Source organism: Barbus barbus (genome assembly GCF_936440315.1).
Source record: "Barbus barbus genome assembly, chromosome: 10".
In the NCBI taxonomy this organism is placed as follows: Eukaryota; Metazoa; Chordata; class Actinopteri; order Cypriniformes; family Cyprinidae; genus Barbus; species Barbus barbus.
The window spans coordinates 28,422,601-28,439,976 of NC_136738.1; the positions used below are offsets into that span (position 1 = coordinate 28,422,601).

General features: G+C 36.6%; 1 protein-coding gene across 2 annotated transcripts in view; it reads right to left on the reverse strand.

Moving 5' to 3' along the window:
* The window catches only part of LOC306875859 (histone deacetylase 4-like), a 194,973-nt gene that overhangs the window by 53,584 nt on the left and 124,013 nt on the right, over positions 1 to 17,376 (reverse strand). For both annotated transcript variants that reach the window (XM_079426607.1, XM_079426608.1), the window contains 7 exons: positions 16,437 to 16,553; positions 16,000 to 16,210; positions 12,825 to 13,018; positions 6,512 to 6,718; positions 4,363 to 4,549; positions 4,087 to 4,220; positions 896 to 998 (listed from right to left, as the gene is read on the reverse strand). In XM_079426607.1, coding sequence (XP_079282733.1) covers positions 896 to 998; positions 4,087 to 4,220; positions 4,363 to 4,549; positions 6,512 to 6,718; positions 12,825 to 13,018; positions 16,000 to 16,210; positions 16,437 to 16,553 — 1,153 coding nt within the window. The remainder of the gene's footprint in view (positions 1 to 895; positions 999 to 4,086; positions 4,221 to 4,362; positions 4,550 to 6,511; positions 6,719 to 12,824; positions 13,019 to 15,999; positions 16,211 to 16,436; positions 16,554 to 17,376) is intronic.

The window sequence follows — 17,376 nt, forward strand, 5'->3', positions numbered from 1 at the left end:
TAGTGCCTTTAAAATACGGTGTGCAAGTAAATGGCATCAGTACACTAAAAAAATGAGATGTAATGCAATGGCCAAAGACGTCAATCGGACGCATACGGTATGTAAATAGACGAACAATTAAAAGTCAGCACAGATGGACCACCAAACCCGAACACTCAACAAAATGACCACAATGACCATCCCCTACTATATTACTGCACAAACACACATGCAATAATCCAACGTTTTTCAATGAGGCAAAGCATCTATTGATTAAAATTGCCCTATTTTTCAAATCAATCGTGCTTATGAAGCAACACATTGTTGCAAGATCAAAAAAGCCTGTTGAATAAACTGACCCAATCAGATAGGAGGTGGAAACATGTCGTCTCCGTACCCGACGAGTGTGAAATATCCATGCGTGTAAACGTGTGTGCGTGTGTGTGAGCGGGCATGTCGTTTAAGCATGTGTTTGATCGCTGCATGAGGGGGCCGGAGCTGAAGTCATGGAAAACTGCATGTGTGGTTGTTATTGGCAGAGAGGTGACGGCCTTGACGGACAGCTCAGGGGCAAACTCAGATCAAGGCCATGACTGATGAAAGCAGAGAGTGGGCTGACAGAGGGGAACGCCAGGGAGTTTGGGATGGGGAGAGAACGACAACGGGCCAAAAAAAGAAATGAAACGAATTGCAGCGTTTTGGAAACATGCTGTAAGGCGGATCTGGCTGCAGAAGCGTAAATAATGTGGATAATTGCAGAGGTCCAGGCGAAGCTTCACTGGCTAATAACTGAGAAGGCCATCACAGGCTCCAACTGTCGCAGAGAGAGAAATACAACAATGCGCTCATTCACAAAACTCGGTCAGATTCAGCCCGTGGTGTAGTCAGGTGTGTGTGTGTGTGTGTTTGCTCTTACTGTCCAGTTTCTGTCTGAGAGGGTTGGTTCCGTAAAGCAGCACATGAGCCTCAGTGTGGACCATCTGTAGCTCCTCCAGAGTCGCTTTCCTGCCTCGAATACACTGCAAAAAAATAAAAAATAGAAAATAAATAATTGAATAAAAAAAGAGGGAGAAAGGAGAACCTAAGTAAGAAAAGATGCTACTGTATATGCAGTTTGACACGGATGAAGTGGAGGCTGTGAGTTTCTTATGTAGCAACAGACTGATATTAATCAGCTGAAATGTAGTCTTAATTTTGAGATTTTATGCCATTTTTTGTGCATTTTGTTCAAATACAGTGTCAAATTATTGTTCATTGAAATACAATTTCTTTGACTTTTTGAAAAATGAGTCTTTTATGCTCACTAAGGCTGATCAAAAATAGAAGAAACACAGTATATAACATTGTGAAAAATCGTGCAAAAATCATTTTCAGTATGCTGATTTTCTGCTCAAGAAACATTTCTTATTATTACCAAAGTTGAAACCAGTTGTTTAATATTTTTGTGGAAAATATAAAATTTATTCTTTTAGTTTGTATAGTGTAAACACTTATATATAGTATACTTATAGTTAAATCTGTCAGTAGGTTAGTTGTGTATAGGTTTCTAATGTTTTTTTACTTCATTGTTGTATGTCTGTATTTATGTAGCACCGTGGTCCTGCGAGGCACGACATTTCGTTCCACTGTATGTCCCCACATGTAGCGGAATGACAATACAGCTCGACTTGACTTGATTTTACATTATATAAGACAAATCTGTCTAAAAACATGTATTTTTAAAAAATAAAATTGTGTAAGTAAAGCACACATTCTTGATTTTTCTACACAGAGAATGATTATGTACAAAAATTATTTCTGAACAACCTATGATTATTGTGTGTAAAAAAAAAAAAGTGTCCTTAAAAAAACCCATCCTGCAGAGTTGAGCTCTAACACTAATTAAACACATCTGAACCAGGAAATCAAGGTCCTCAGACTCTCTAGAAACTTCCAGACAAGTGTGTTGGAGTTGGTTGAAGTTCTCCAGGAACAGGTCTATGTCATGTCTTTTTTGTTGACTGGATTCGAAATGTGTTGACAAGACATATTTCATTGATTGCAAAATCGACAGCCATATTGAATGCACCGCCATCCTGCCCCCTCTGAAGTCTTTAGCTGTCTAAGCAGAGCTGAAACAGACCCGCTGTCCACCTTCCACTCCAAACTGGGCCCCACATGCCTGTAGAACAAAGCCGTCGGAGGTGCCGGAGCTGCTGGATTTGCAATAATGTCATTTTCCCTTTTTTAATAGCCCTGGCCTCTGAGGCACAAACCATCCGAGAGGGAGGTGGACCTACCCACCTGTGGAAGCGCTCTGGGCCGCTCCGAGGTGACACCTGCAACAGGACGTACTACCTCTTAGATTTAACAGCAGGGGCAGTTAAAGAGGGGCCCTCGGGGGCCCGGTGCTGGCTGGCGGCAGCTTAAAACAACCCTGCACTCTTTAAGGGCCCCCCTGCTGTAGATTAGGGGGTATTAGAGTCATGACTGCCTTTAATTGAGGCCCAATTCACTGTTTCCATCTCCCTGAACAATAAACATCCCCACCAAGGAGCGAACGTAGGTGAGAGCGCGGGTGCGTGGCCATGCCATTGTCGTGCTTGCTTACTTGTTTGTTTGGAGGAAAACAGAGACTGCAGCTATGCGACTAACTCTAACAGGCCTGACGCAATGGAGCCAGCGTGGCAGGAGAGATTAGATCCAGCGAGAGCCATTAGGCACCAGCGATCAGAGCTCGAGATGATGAGAGAGCTCAGGAATTGCCCTCAGCAGGTGGAGGCAGAGATAAGCAGGCACAGACTGCTTTTCTGCACTGATTTTGGGGGAAAACGGATTTAAGCATCATTTAAACGGAGTAAAATAATGTCAATTATAGCTTAAAGCGTGCATACATATTTATGCGTGTATATGCATGCACAAACAAACAATTATGAATTGCGTGGTGCTTTGTGAGGAGTTTCTAGAGTCTGTAAATGTTCATTTTGTTTTCATTTTGAAACATTTAAACATGTTTAAAATTCTGGGGTCAGTATTTTTTTTTTTCCTGAAAGAAACTATTACTTTTATTCAGCAATGATGCATTCAATTGATCAAAAGGGATACTAAAGACATTTATAATGTTTAAAAAAAATTAAAATAATAATCCAATAAATGCTGTTCTTTTGAACTTTCTGTTAAAGATATCCAAGATATCTTGAAAAAAACTCTATCGTGGTTTTGACAAAATTATTAAGCAGCACAACTGTTTCCAACATTGATAATAATAAATGGTTCTTAAGCAGCAAATCAGCATATTCGAATGATTTCTGAAAGATCATGTGACACTGAGACTGTTGTAATGATGCTGAAAATTCAGCTTTTTCATCACAGGAGTAAATTACATTTTAAAATATATTCAAATAGAAAACAGCTATTTTCAATTGTAAAAATATTTCACATTTTATATTAAATAAATGCTGTAAGTGAATATAAGAGACTCCAAAACATTAAAAAAATATTACTAAGCCCAAATTAACACTATTTTTAGGTCATTATACTCATTAAAATTGGTCATGTTACTATTCAGAGCAAACGTCAGAAGCTGCTGCATCCACTGAAGCACAAGATGCTCTTTGGATCATTTTTTTAGATTATGCTGGAGAACATGAGCATCAGGCTTTGAACAAACCTGTGGTGTTCATGTAGCTTAACTGCTACTGTCATAAGAGGAAAAGTGAGACAAACCAAATACTAGACATTTCCAATTTGTAATGAAAAACTTGAGAAAATGTGAAAAGTTAAGCATTCTCCTGCTGATTCCCACTATAATTCCCCAGCACTTCCTCTTATGTGGAAGTTCTCTCCTGGTTCAATTTTTCCTCGAACACACTCAATACCGTCTCACACCCCCTTTTCCTTTGAGTAAAACTCTTTGGTTTATTCATAAATTTTCATCAACAGTGTGGCTGTGTTTGTGGTGGCTGAACAGCGCCCTCTACAGATCGTGACAATATCCTTCAACCTGCCACAGTAACCAGCAGGCTGAAGCTAAATACCACTTTAATGTTTGGTGCTGAAAGATTACATCATGTAACCGCTAAAAGTGCTGCTAAGTCGTAAACGGAGAGACGTGGGTGAACGGGTTACCTCACACTGGCCACGCAGTCCCGTCTCCTGCAGTCGTGACCAGATGCTCTGGATGCGCCCGGCGTGTTCGGGGTGGATGTTACTGTTTCCACACATGCACTGGTGTTTCTGCATCAGGGAGTCGTACACCAGACCTGTAAGGACACAAATACTTATTTAAAGAGGGCTGCAAACTAATATAAATACACTTTTAAATAAAATATGTTTTTAAGGTAATATCCCGAGGCTTAGCTGTTTATTGGTAAATTATTTGGAGCATCAAATCCAGTGACTGACCGGTGGTAAAGCGCGGTTTGGCCGGAGGTTCCTGCACCACAATGGGAAAGGTCGCAGAGGCCGGGGATGATTGTGCTCTGGACAGGGGCCGATGGCCTGGGAAGGTCAAAGACAGTCCGGCTGCTTCCATAGATGCCTGATAGTTCCTCAGCTGATGGATCCTCTGTTGCTCCAACAGGAGAGCTTGCTGCTCAGAGACAAGAACAGAAGTTTAGCTTGAAATAAATTAACTTTTCCAAGTCAATATGTGAAAATTAACATACATATCTTTATATAGAAGTTTCATACTTCATAAAGAAGAACATAGTGTGTTTTTAGGCACCCTGTAGTTACACAAATAACCAGCAGGTGGCACTCAATACATTGCAAAAAATTGATATCAATAAAAAATCTGGTTTGAAAAATGTAAATTAATCCGTAGAAATGCATGCATGCATGCAAAAAAAAAAAAATCACCAAGCCTACATTTATTTTACCAAATATACAGTAAAAACAGTAACATTTTGAAATATTGTTACAATGTAAGATAACTGTATTCCACACATATATATATATATATATATATATATATATATATAAAAATATAAATATAAATATAAATATAAATATATAAATATATATATATATATATATATATATATATATATATATATATATATATATAATATAAACTTTATTCCTTAGATGAAAAGCTGAATTTTCAGCATCATTACTCCAGTTTTCAGTGCCACAAGAAATCATTCTAAAATGCTAATTTGATGCTCAAGAAATATTTATTATTATAATCAATGTTGAAAACAGCTATGCTGCTTAATATTTTTGAGGAAACCATGCTATGCTTTTTCAGGATTCTTTTTCAAAAGAACAACATTTATTTGAAATCTAACATTAAAAATGCCTTTACAGTCGCATTCAATCAATTCAATGCATCCTTGCTGAATAAAAGTATTCATTTAAAAAGTATTAAAAAACTTACCAGGGACTTTTGAACAGTATTGTATATTTCAATTACTACTAAGAAAATTAGCATTTTAGCCATTAAAGATTTACTTGGTTATGTCTAAAGCTGACTTGATTTATTCTTGGTCATTAGAAGTGATGTTATGGTGCCTTGGAAGCTGCTCTGAAACCTTAGGAGGTTTCTTCATACATAAACACTGCCTGTTAATTGGCAGCTACCTTCAGTTTTGGACACAGTGTTAGTTAACTGATGAATATTTCAGTTTGATTGCAGGAATATGCAGAGGAACATGCACCCCTGCTGCCCATTAAAAAGAAAAAGAGCTGGACCTAAATGATCTCGTCCAGAACAAGTGCCCACCTCCTGTTCATTTTTAAAAAGCAGCGATTAGGCAGCGTCGAGGACCTGTGGTTACATTAAACACTTCTGAATGGTGAAAAAATACACCGATTTTTCAGGGATTGCACAAATATACTCATACCGAGCATTTCATGTAAATAAAAGACCATTTTTATTAATACTTCAGCTGTCTTCACAGGAATAAATTACATTTTAAAATATATTCAAATAGAAAACAGTTATGTTAAATTGTAATAACATTTCACAATATTACTTGTTTTCTAATGTATTTTTAATAAAAAATAAATCCAGACTTCTTTTAAAAGCATTGCAAAATCTTACTGACCCCAAACTTCTGAATGGTGGTGTATTTTTCTGAAGTGTAAATTAATATAAAAATGTTATTATGTAAATGTATTATAAATTTATTATTACAGAGAATAAAATAGAAAAGTACAAAATCCACTGTTTTGGAAATATTTATTTGTGCAATATTGCTGATTCAATTAAATGCATTCCAATGAAACCAGCATGTTAGCTAGCACATTTGGTCTATTTGTATTTGACATAAACCACTATTATTGTTTTTTGGCAGCTTTAAGTAAAATTGATGCATGTCTCCAGCTGAGTAAGTGCCAGAATTACGCAGTATCTTGTTGGGACAGATCGTTCTTAAGAGTTAATAACCCTTTTTTCACCAACAGGGTGCCTGACTCTTTAGAGGAGCCTGTTGCTGCCTCCTTCTGGTGCTCAGTGTGTTTGTGGCTTCATCCTGTGCCATTCACCGAAACAGCAACCGATGCGTTTTCATATATTCCTGCAGCTGTGTGTCTGCTCTAACACCCTCACCTGTCTGAAGAGCAGCTCTTCCTCGGCTTGCCTCTCTCTCTGCTGGAACTCTTCATCCTGCTCATCCGGAGGTTCCTGTTTGATGGTAACCCCGTGAGGAAGAGCCTCCGTAGAGTCGCCCAGCCCCTGGTGCTCCCGCAGCTCCTCCTCGGTCTCCTCCGGGTGGCTCTCGTGCTGTCGGCCCGGCTCGTTCGGCTTAGCCATCATCTGAGAGAAACACGTGTCAAAATCACCATCAATTCAACTGACATCTACTGAAACAAAATGAATAACTTTTTTTTTTGAGAATATGATTTGGATCTTTATTCAATAGTGCTGGAAAAAACACCTTAGAAAAAGGAAAAACTTATTACAATTATTAGTTGTACTAAATAAGATTCTTTCTTCTTTTGTTGAAAGAAGTGAATACTTTTATTCAGCAAGGACACATTAAATTGATCAAAAGAGACAGTTATAATGTTACAAAAGATCTATTTCTATTAAATATCAAATAAATGCTGCACTTTTCAACTTTCTATTCATCAAATAATCTGTGGGGCTGGAGTAATGTTTCTGAAAATTCAGCTTCGCCATCACAGGAATAAATTACATTTTAAAATATATTAAAATAGAAACCAGTTATTTGAATTTTTTATGACATTTCACAATATTACTGGTTTTACTGCATTTGTGATCAAATAAATTCAGCCTTGGTGAGCAGAAGAGACTTTAAACTATTAGAAAATCATACCAACTGAAATTTCTGAATAAGTAAAAAAAAATAAAAATAATATATATATATATATATATATATATATATATATATATATATATATATATATATATATATATATATATATATATATATATATATATATATATATATATATATATAGTTTTAGTTAGTAGCTTGTAGCGTAGCTAACTATTTAAAAAGTATAAACCCACCCTTAAAAACATAAAATAAAACTGACCCCATTTGCTTTATTAATACACATTTTTACAACAATACATATCTTGGTTTACTCAGAATTACATCACTTAATGGAAGTAAAACAGGTTGTGATTGTGAATGCTGACTAACAAAACAGGGCTTCATGAGAAAAGGACTTAAGACCTCTGCAAAACATACAGATTTTGTGTCAAAAAATACAGAGTCAAAGCTACAGTTGCAATAAATGATACTCTTGGAACAACAGGAACAAAAGAAACTGTCCTCTTGGCTCAAGTTCATGCTGTGACAGCTGTGTCTAACCCTATCACTGTGGCAATGACAGCTCTAGCCCCGCCCTCACTCTTGCTCAAACACACACACACACACACACACACACACACTTGAGTGTTGTAAAAACACAGCCCCCTGGCAATGTGCCGAGGGAACATAATTGACGTCAGAGCGCTCGGCAATTGCTTCATCCCTGTGCTTCATTCCAAACAAGCTTTTCTTTTTTTTATATTCTCTTCTTTGTTTTCCCCCCCGTCCTCAGCAGCTCCATCTCTCCCTTCAGTGTAGTGAACATGTCGGATGTTCATGCCAGGTAAATTACACATTACATTTCTTCCTAAAATGAATCAGTCAAAGCCAAAATGACAGGAATAATCCAAAAATTGATAACAGACACCATTTGAAAGCTGAAAAACTTTCCAAAAACGTCAATCATCCAGGTCTTTTTGTCACAGAAGTTTAATAATTAGGCCTAAAACATCTTCGGTTGTTCACAAAGTTAGACTTTCTGTCAGCGTCAGTAGCTCTGCACACAAACTTGACAGGTGTGGCTTGGGTCATGAATATTAATTAGGTTATTTGAATTCTGTCATCATTTAACCACCCACATATCTGTCCATTGGTAAGCAAAGGCTGTCAAGCTCCAAAACTGACAGACAAAAAGGAAAAATAAAGACATAGTAGTCTTGAGTACTATTTTTGGGGTTTTCTGAAGTCAAACTTTAGCTTAAATAAGGATGAGGAAAACAGAAATTAAGACATTATTCACCAACAACCTTCACTGTTGCAGCACGTAAATCTCATTTACATTTGTGTATATTCACATGATTTGAAGTCAATTATGACAAATATTTCTGGTCCTTATGTCTCAATATGACATGGCAAATTTCAATATATGCATATTTAAATTGCACAAATGAGAAATAAAAACTACATTGGGGTGGGGGGGGGGGGTATTGTAGTATCGTGCGACAGCGCACATTCTATCTCCGTCTCCGTCATTCTATCTAACACCACATACATTCACATCAGTGTTAACTCAGCGGTAGAATTACTCACAGGACTCTGCACTTATTCATAATCACAAAAGTACATTATTTGCATGTGCTTTAAAGCCGTACTGGTTAAACGTTTCATTCATGTGCTGTTCTGATGTGCGCTTTTTCTGAGCATGTACACGCACTAAAAAAACCTGTTAAACAGTGCCTGATCGCTGAACTAAGTTATCTTTAGCACTAATATTGTCAAAACACACAAGGTTTATGTATAGAATCGGTTGGTTATGTCCAAAATGAAAGTAAACAGCTGAGAGAAAACGGATTTGCGCCTGTATGGTACTCAAATGGTTCAGATCATACTTAGAAGGGAGAGGTTATTATGTGAGTATAGGAGAGCATAAGTCTAAGTGGATGTCCTTGACATGCGGAGTCCCACAAGGCTCAATTCTTGCACCGCTCTTGTTTAGCCTGTATATGCTCCCACTAAATCAGATAATGAGAAAGAACCAAATTGCCTATCACAGCTATGCTGATGATACCCAGATTTACCAAGCCTCATCTCCAAATGACTACAGCCCCATTGACTCCCTCTGCCAATGCATTGATGAAATTAACAGTTGGATGTGCCAGAACTTTCTTCAGTTAAACAAGGAGAAAACTGAAGTCATTTGGAAACAAAGATGAAGTTCTCAAGGTGAATGCATTCCTTGACTCTAGGGGTCAAACAACTAAAAATCAAGTCAAGAATCTTGGTGTGATTCTGGAGACAGAGCAGTAACTAAATCAGCATACTATTATCTCAAAAACATTGCAAGAATTAGATGTTTTGTTTCCAGTCAAGACTTGTTCATGCCTTTATCACAAGCAGGGTGGATTATTGTAATGGTCTCCTCACCGGCCTTCCAAAGAAGACCATTAGACCGCTGCAGCTCATCCAGAACGCTGCTGCCAGGATTCTGACTAGAACCAGAAAATCTGAGCATATCACACCAGTCCTCAGGTCCTTACACTGGCTTCCAGTTACATTTAGGATTGATTTACTTTAACTCGTTTATAAATCGCTCAATGGCATAGGACCTAAATACATTACAGATATGCTCACTGAATATAAACCTAACAGACCACTCAGATCATTAGGATCGAGTTAGTTAGAAATACCAAGAGTTCACACAAAACAAGGGGAGTCCGCTTTTAGCTATTATGCCGCCCGCAGTTAGAACCAGCTTCCAGAAGAGATCAGATGTGCTAAAACATTAGCCACATTTAAATCCAGACTCAAAACCCATCTGTTTAGCTGTGCATTTGTTGAATGAGCACTGTGCTACGTCCGAGCGGACTGCACTGTATTTTATGTATAATCATTTTTATTTCTAACTGTTCTAAATAAATTTTAAATCATTTTAAATGTTTTTAAATTTCTGGTTTTATTGTTGTGATTATTTTACTTTTATGTAAACACTTTGAATTACCATTGTGTATGAAATGTGTTACATAAATAAACTTGCCTTGCCTTGTATATTAGATGCGTGCAGGTCTTAAAGGGACAGTACTAAACGTTCTGCCGACTGTCATTAAAGGGATAGTTCACCCAAATATGTCATTTCTGTCATTATTTACTTATTCAAATTGGTTTGTTCATTCAATTTCTTGAATGCTCCTGCTAGATATTGTACCTGAAAATAAAAAAAATGTTTGTTTTATTTGTATATTATGTGTATTTGTAATATTTCTTATTTTTTAATAACAGATAAAATAATGACAAAGATTTTTATCCTCGCCCACTTTGGCCTGAATATCCACCGTTCTTTCTTATATTTTGTTACCTTGAAAGGCTTTGTCTTTATAATAGGGAAATTAGTTCGGCTGTACTGCTCAAACAACTTGCAAAATAGGAAAACCAACATGACAAAGAATCATGATAAAATCGTGAATTGTGATATTTCTAAAAAAAAAAAAAATCATATGATATTTTTGCCATATCGCCCACCCCTAACCTGTACGAATGTCTTTCTTTTTGAAGAATGTTGGTAACCAAAGTGTAGCCATTGACTTCCATCGTATGGAAAAAACACTTTGGAAGTCAATAGCTACAGGTAACAACTTGGTTACCGACATTCTTAAAAATATCTTATTTTGTGCTCAACAGAAGAAATAAACTCATACATGTTTGGAACAAGTGACAGTTATTTTTGCATATTTTTTCCTAGATGCATTGAATAAAAAGCACAAATTAAGTCCACAGAAATGCAGAAAACCACAGGCACTGATTCACAACATATGTCTTCTCATATCTCCCCCGTGAACTTTAAAAACACAGCAATGGAGTCATATCTAAACAGCGTAAATGCTTGGGAAGCATTAAATTCCTCTGACATCTGCTGAGCAGAGGCAGTATTCCCGGAAGCCCAGAGTGAAGCGCTGAGGTGATCCACACCCGGTGAGCTCATTCTGACATGTTTGTGTGCAGGCATGGATTAACCCCATTACTAATCTATAATGCACAACTGCGGTGGTGCGAGCACAGGCATTAGAAACAAACCAAAAACCCTGTAGGATAACGGCCCAACACTAGTAATCTCCATAGACCTCACCACACACTCCATGAGCAAACACGAGAAGGGATCAAATGGGGCGGTTATGGAGCACAGCAAGTATTTTTCTCCATAGGGATTTACAATACAAAAGTTCATGAAGCAAATCAGCTAGCTCTTAGATGAATTATAAACTTCATTATGAAGCAATTAAATATGTGGGAAAAAAGTATGAAAACATAGACAAGTATGCAAGATTGCTCATACCATGTAGGACTGTGAATGGCATTTGTTAAATAAAAAATTATGACACAATACGAAAATACTTATAGTTATTGATTCCAAGTACAAAAACAATATATTTTTTATTTAAGAAAACTCAAATCCAAGGCACTCCAGTAAGTGTGAAAAAAATTAAAAAGCCTTTATTCACATGGCTTTAAAATTTAAAAACAGTAATTCTCTCATTGTTGCTTCGATACTTTAGCCGCAACGCGTCGGTGCACAAATGTGTTGTTTTTCAATTTTAAAGCCATGTGAATAAAGGCTTTTTAATTTTTTCACACTACTCGAGTGCCTTGGATTTATGAGCTTTTTGATACGAAAGAATCCCGCATCCAAAGAGCACCGATTAATGGATTTTTTACACCCCAGCAGCACTTTTTTGCATAATTTTGAACATATTTTATTTTATGTGTGAAACACTCAGACATATACAATTATAAAAGTGGTTTAAACATGTAGGGAGACGAGCTAATCAGTGGAATAATTTTACAGCAAAACATTTGAATGAAAAAGTGATGAAAAAATGGTAAAAAAAAAAAAGCAGAACTGTTTCCAAAATTTGGGGTCAGTAAAATTCAATACAAATATGCAATAAACTGATCAAAAGAGGCTTTTATAATGTTACAAAAATCTATTAAAAAGCTGTTCTAAGAAACTTTCTATTCATCAAACCACAACTGTTTTCAATTATCATTATTATTATCATCATTATTAAATCAGGATATTAGAGTGATTTCCGAGGAAGCGTGACACTAAAGACTGGAGTAATCATGCTGAAAATTCTGATTTAGCATCACAGGAATAAATTATGTTTTAAATGAAATCAAATAGAATACAGTTCGATTGAATTGTAAAAATATTTCACAATATTACAGTTTTTACTGTATTTTTTTTTTTAGAATAAATGCAGCCTTGGTTAAAAATAACCAATAACCAGACTTGTTTCAAAAAATCTTATCGACCCTTTTGAACTGTATATATTTTATGAATTAATTTGATTAATTAATGGTCAAGAAAACTTTCTTTCTTTATTTCTAAAACTTAAAAAAAATACATGAAATTATAATTGATCAGTCTTTTTGAAATGGTACCAGTAGACAATTTTTTTTTCTGTTAAACTCTGTTTAATTGCTATTCTATCCAAAGATTCAGTCTGGGTCTGCTCATGACTGCAGTCCCACACACACACACACACACACACAAGCAGATTGCTTCCGGTCTGACCATATAAGGAAGGCACATCCTGCTGGTTGCCATGGTGATTAAGGGAGCTAAAGACAGACAGAGTGCTGTACCTTGCTGATGTGAAGCTGCTGCTGCTGGAACTGTTGCTTGTGTTTTTCCAGGAACTGCTGGTGTTGCTGTTGAACCACCAGCTGCTGCAGCGCCTGGGCGTTCTGGGGCAGGGGAGCCGACTGTGTGCGTCCAAGGGGCCGATGCTGCCGGAGCTTGTGGATGGGATGCGACTGCAGGGACACGCCCCCCAGGCCTGGGGACACAACACATGGCTTTGGGTTACACAGCAGATTCTAGTTAGCACTCAGCCCCAAACTAATTAACACCTCGCCTGCTTTGGCTCTCGGGGGGTTAAGTTTCCTGAACACACGGCTGAAGATTTAAGCACATCTCTGCCTCATGCCCACGGATCGCTCACGAAGCATTTAATGCACAATGTACATAAAACTGAGTGCAAACAGAGCACTGGTCTTGAGTGTTTAACCATTTCAAACTTAAAAACATGCTGTCCTAAATATGTAAGGATGTAAATTGTGTAAAAGAAACAGCAAAAGATGTGGCCAAAAATGTTCATATATGTGCATTTAATGCATGTGTACATAGAAATAAATAAATAATATATATAATATTATAATTCAATATAAAATACAGATAGCATTATATAATAGATTATATTATATAAGTTTTATATAATTACATAAAATCTAATTCTACAAAATGAATTAAACATGCATAAAAATGTTAAATATGTGATATTTAGTAAAAATATATAAACTGTATATATAAATGTGAACATAATATAAATATAAATATATACTATGTATTCATTTTTCATGAAAATATAGATAATATTAAATGATACACAAAAATATAGTTCATTGAATTATATTCTATAAAACTACTCAAACATGTATACAAATACATCAATTTTATTGTTATTTTACAGAATTCTAAAAAATAAACTAATATTAATTTATTCATTTTTATAGAAATGAAAATTATTCAATATAAATAATTAAAAATAAAAACAAATTGTTTTAACTATGAATTAGATATTGCATAATACATTTTATATAATTATATAAAACTAAATTCTATAAAATTATAAAACCATGTATATAAAAATGTCAATATATACAACAACAAAAACATAAAAACTATGTAGCTTGTAATTGCTAGTCACTGTTCATGCTGATCATATAAACACTGAAAAAGCACAGTTATGTAGGAAACTGTTAGCCTTGGACAACAATCAATTATGCTGTGCAGAATAATTATACAAAATAATATGTTGACCCCGGAATGACCAACTGACCAATCAGAATCCAGCAGAGAGCAGTGTTATGAAGACCACAGAGTAGCCCAGTATGTGACCATTAAGAACTGAAACATGCATCTCTGCCTCCACTACACTGAATTATGGATCGCCAGACAAAAGCTACAGTATTCAGTCATTAAACATTATTATCTATTGATTTATATTTAGCATTATTGCGGCACTCTGCTCCAGACACACTCTCTATCACTCCTCCTCCCAAGGGCTTGACACTTCCTGTTTGTACACTTCCTGTGGATTCGCTAGTCTCCCTGACAACAGTGGGCGGAGAAGAGGTTTCCTCTTTAACGTGATGGTCTATGATGGCACAAATCATTAGTCAGAATTGACTGCGCCAGCGAGGTGTCTCTCTCTCTCTCGCTCTCATCCTCAGGATAAGTATGGACCTCTTCTTATTGGCAGCCTCTCTTCTCCCGTCTCTCGTGAAGCCGATCCTGGCACATCAGGAGGCTAATTAACACCGCCTATGACTAATTTGATTAAAATGAGCCTTCTTTAGTGCATATCGGAGGAAACTGAATCCAATTTATAAAGGGCGCTGCATAACCTATGCTGGACTAATTACAACCAATAAATGCATGACATCCGCAGGGAGAGCGGAGCGCGACGCATTATGAGCCTGCGAGGCCCCGGGGCACCTGGCTGTTCCGAGGCCCCCCTTTGGTGCAATTTTGAAATGTAATGTGCAAATAATGGGGAATTATGTCACAGAAATGAGAAATATGAGAATTAACAAACCATGTTGCAAAGATAAGACATGAATTATGAAAATGAAACATTGAAAGTGGGAGCAGTGGGGTAAAGTGTATCAGATGCTTCAGGGTAAGCTGTGCCGTGGTGAATGACTGAAACATTTCAAGCAGGGGCCAATTTTCCTTCCATTCAAAGAAAATGAGGAACTATACAATAAGTCTGGAGAACTGCAACATTTTATGTTTCCTTATAACCAAAAAACAACAGCTAAAGTGTAGAATTATTATATTTACATTGCATTTACATTTATTCATTTAGCAGACTTCGTATATTACATTTTAAATGTCTGGTTTAATGATATCTTTAAAAAAAATGGGAATAATATAATGAAACTGAAACATAACAGTACATTCTTACATTGTACTAAAACCCCCCTGCAAAAATAAATAAATCGAAATGTACAAATTTCGAATATCTAATAAAATACGATTTTGAAACGTAATAGTGCATTGTATTTTTTTAATACAATATAAATAAAGCATAAATAATATTGAATACAAAAACAATTTAATGAATAAAAATGTACCGGTAATAAACAATCTAAATTAATCATAATATTACACTTTGTAAACATAGTTTACAGATATCTTTATGAATAATGGTTAGTAAAATAAAATAATAATGTATTGCAATTATATATATATATTAGTGCCGTCAAAATTAGCGTGTTAACGCAGGCGATTAATTTTTTCAGTTTAACGCATTAAAATTATTTAATGCCATTAACGCAGGGGCGGAGCCTAGGGTTGGCACCCCACTCATAACTGCTGTTTCTGTCTTTTTGTATTTTACAAAAATAATATAATATAAGTATTTAATTTAATAATCAGATATTTATAATACAATATATTTAATTTAATGACAATAATACAATAAAAATTATGTATTTTTGGTATTTTATTATAAAGAAATTGTTCTTGTATTCCCCAATAAATTAAAATTGACCCAGATTACCCCTAAAGTGTTACAGCACACATTAATTTTTAATTTCTAAATGTAAAATTGAAATCAAACCTCTATGGATAGATGTTATAGACATTCTCTTCTCACTTTCTGTTTTACCAGAGGACAACTTCAATAAAAACGCCTCTGCGGGTCAAGGTGTCTCGGTAACATCAATATTGGTTATTATGACTTCGACTGACCTGCGACCAGAGAGTTCTGTGCAGCCGACTGCTCCAGAAGCACCATATGCTGCAGGAGAGTGTTGTGTGCCGAGCCGCCCTCCCGCTCTAAGGTGGACGCAGCCAGGTAAGAAGGCAGGTGGGCTCCTGGCATGAACGGAGTGGTTATGGGTATTCCTGGCTGCAAGCCTGGCACTGCCATTCTGTCACCATCCTGTTGGCCAGACGCCACCTATGTGAATAGAGAATGAAAGAGCATAATTCCAAAAGAATCTAGGGCAAAGAAGACAGGACATTCCCTTGTAAATTATGTTTCGCTTGCGTCAGAGACCCGCGGTCAGTTATTGTCTCTCAAAAGGCTCTTTCTGAAACGCCAATGGTGCTGAAATCCACATGTGGCCCCCTGACGCTCCAGACAGGGGCCTCTCTATGACGGAGAGAAAGAAAGATGGACTCACGCTGGAGGGGCCGGTGGCTGGCAGGCCCAGGGTGATGTTGGGAAGGGAGGGCGATGTGTACAGAGACAGCTGGCTAACAGGACCCTCTCTGCCCGCGAGTCTGTGTGCCAAAGATGGCTGGAACGACACACATACACACACCAACATATGCACAGATAAATAAACTCCACCGATAAAAACAAACAGCTCTGTCTGGTCGCTCTCCGGACCCCTGCGGGACCCGTCTATAGAAGGAGACTGTGCACAGCTTCAAAATATGCATGGAAACGGCCAGGAAAATCGCAGAACACTTCCTAAAGCAACAAGCGACAAGTGTGGCCACCAATAAAACTGAGCTATAACTACTAAAATGCGTCCTAAAGACGAAGCATGCAAAGAGGTCCATTTAAGAATACACCAATAAGCTTCGAGAGAGATGTCATGCGTTGCAGTGATTTTATCATGCTTAAAAGGTTTTCTCAGGCACAGTGAAGCAAAGAGCCTAAATAAAAACCAGGCTTTTATTAAATGGTGGCAAAAGTGATATTACTGAAGACACAGATGTTTAATGAATAATATTTTTTTATTTATTATATCAGTTTTAAGCTGACCAGTTATTTATTAATATAACTAGGTTGTGAAGCTTCTTTGCAACTTCCCCTATTAATTTGTATGCAGTGTTGGATTGGAGGTAAAGTATTACAAGTTACATAATCAGACAGTAATACTAATCAGATTACATTTTTCAAGTAACTAGTAAAGTAATGCATTACTTTTAAATTTACAAGAAAATATCAAAAGTAATGAAAGTTTTCCCATTTATTCACCGACACCTTTCCTGTCCCCATGTTGAGAGAAATCGGGAAAGGCACTTCCTTCAGACTGAGGTTTATTCATTTCAGTTGGTAGTTGCCAAAAATATTACTTTTGGGTTTTTTGTTATTAAAAATAAATAAGCAAG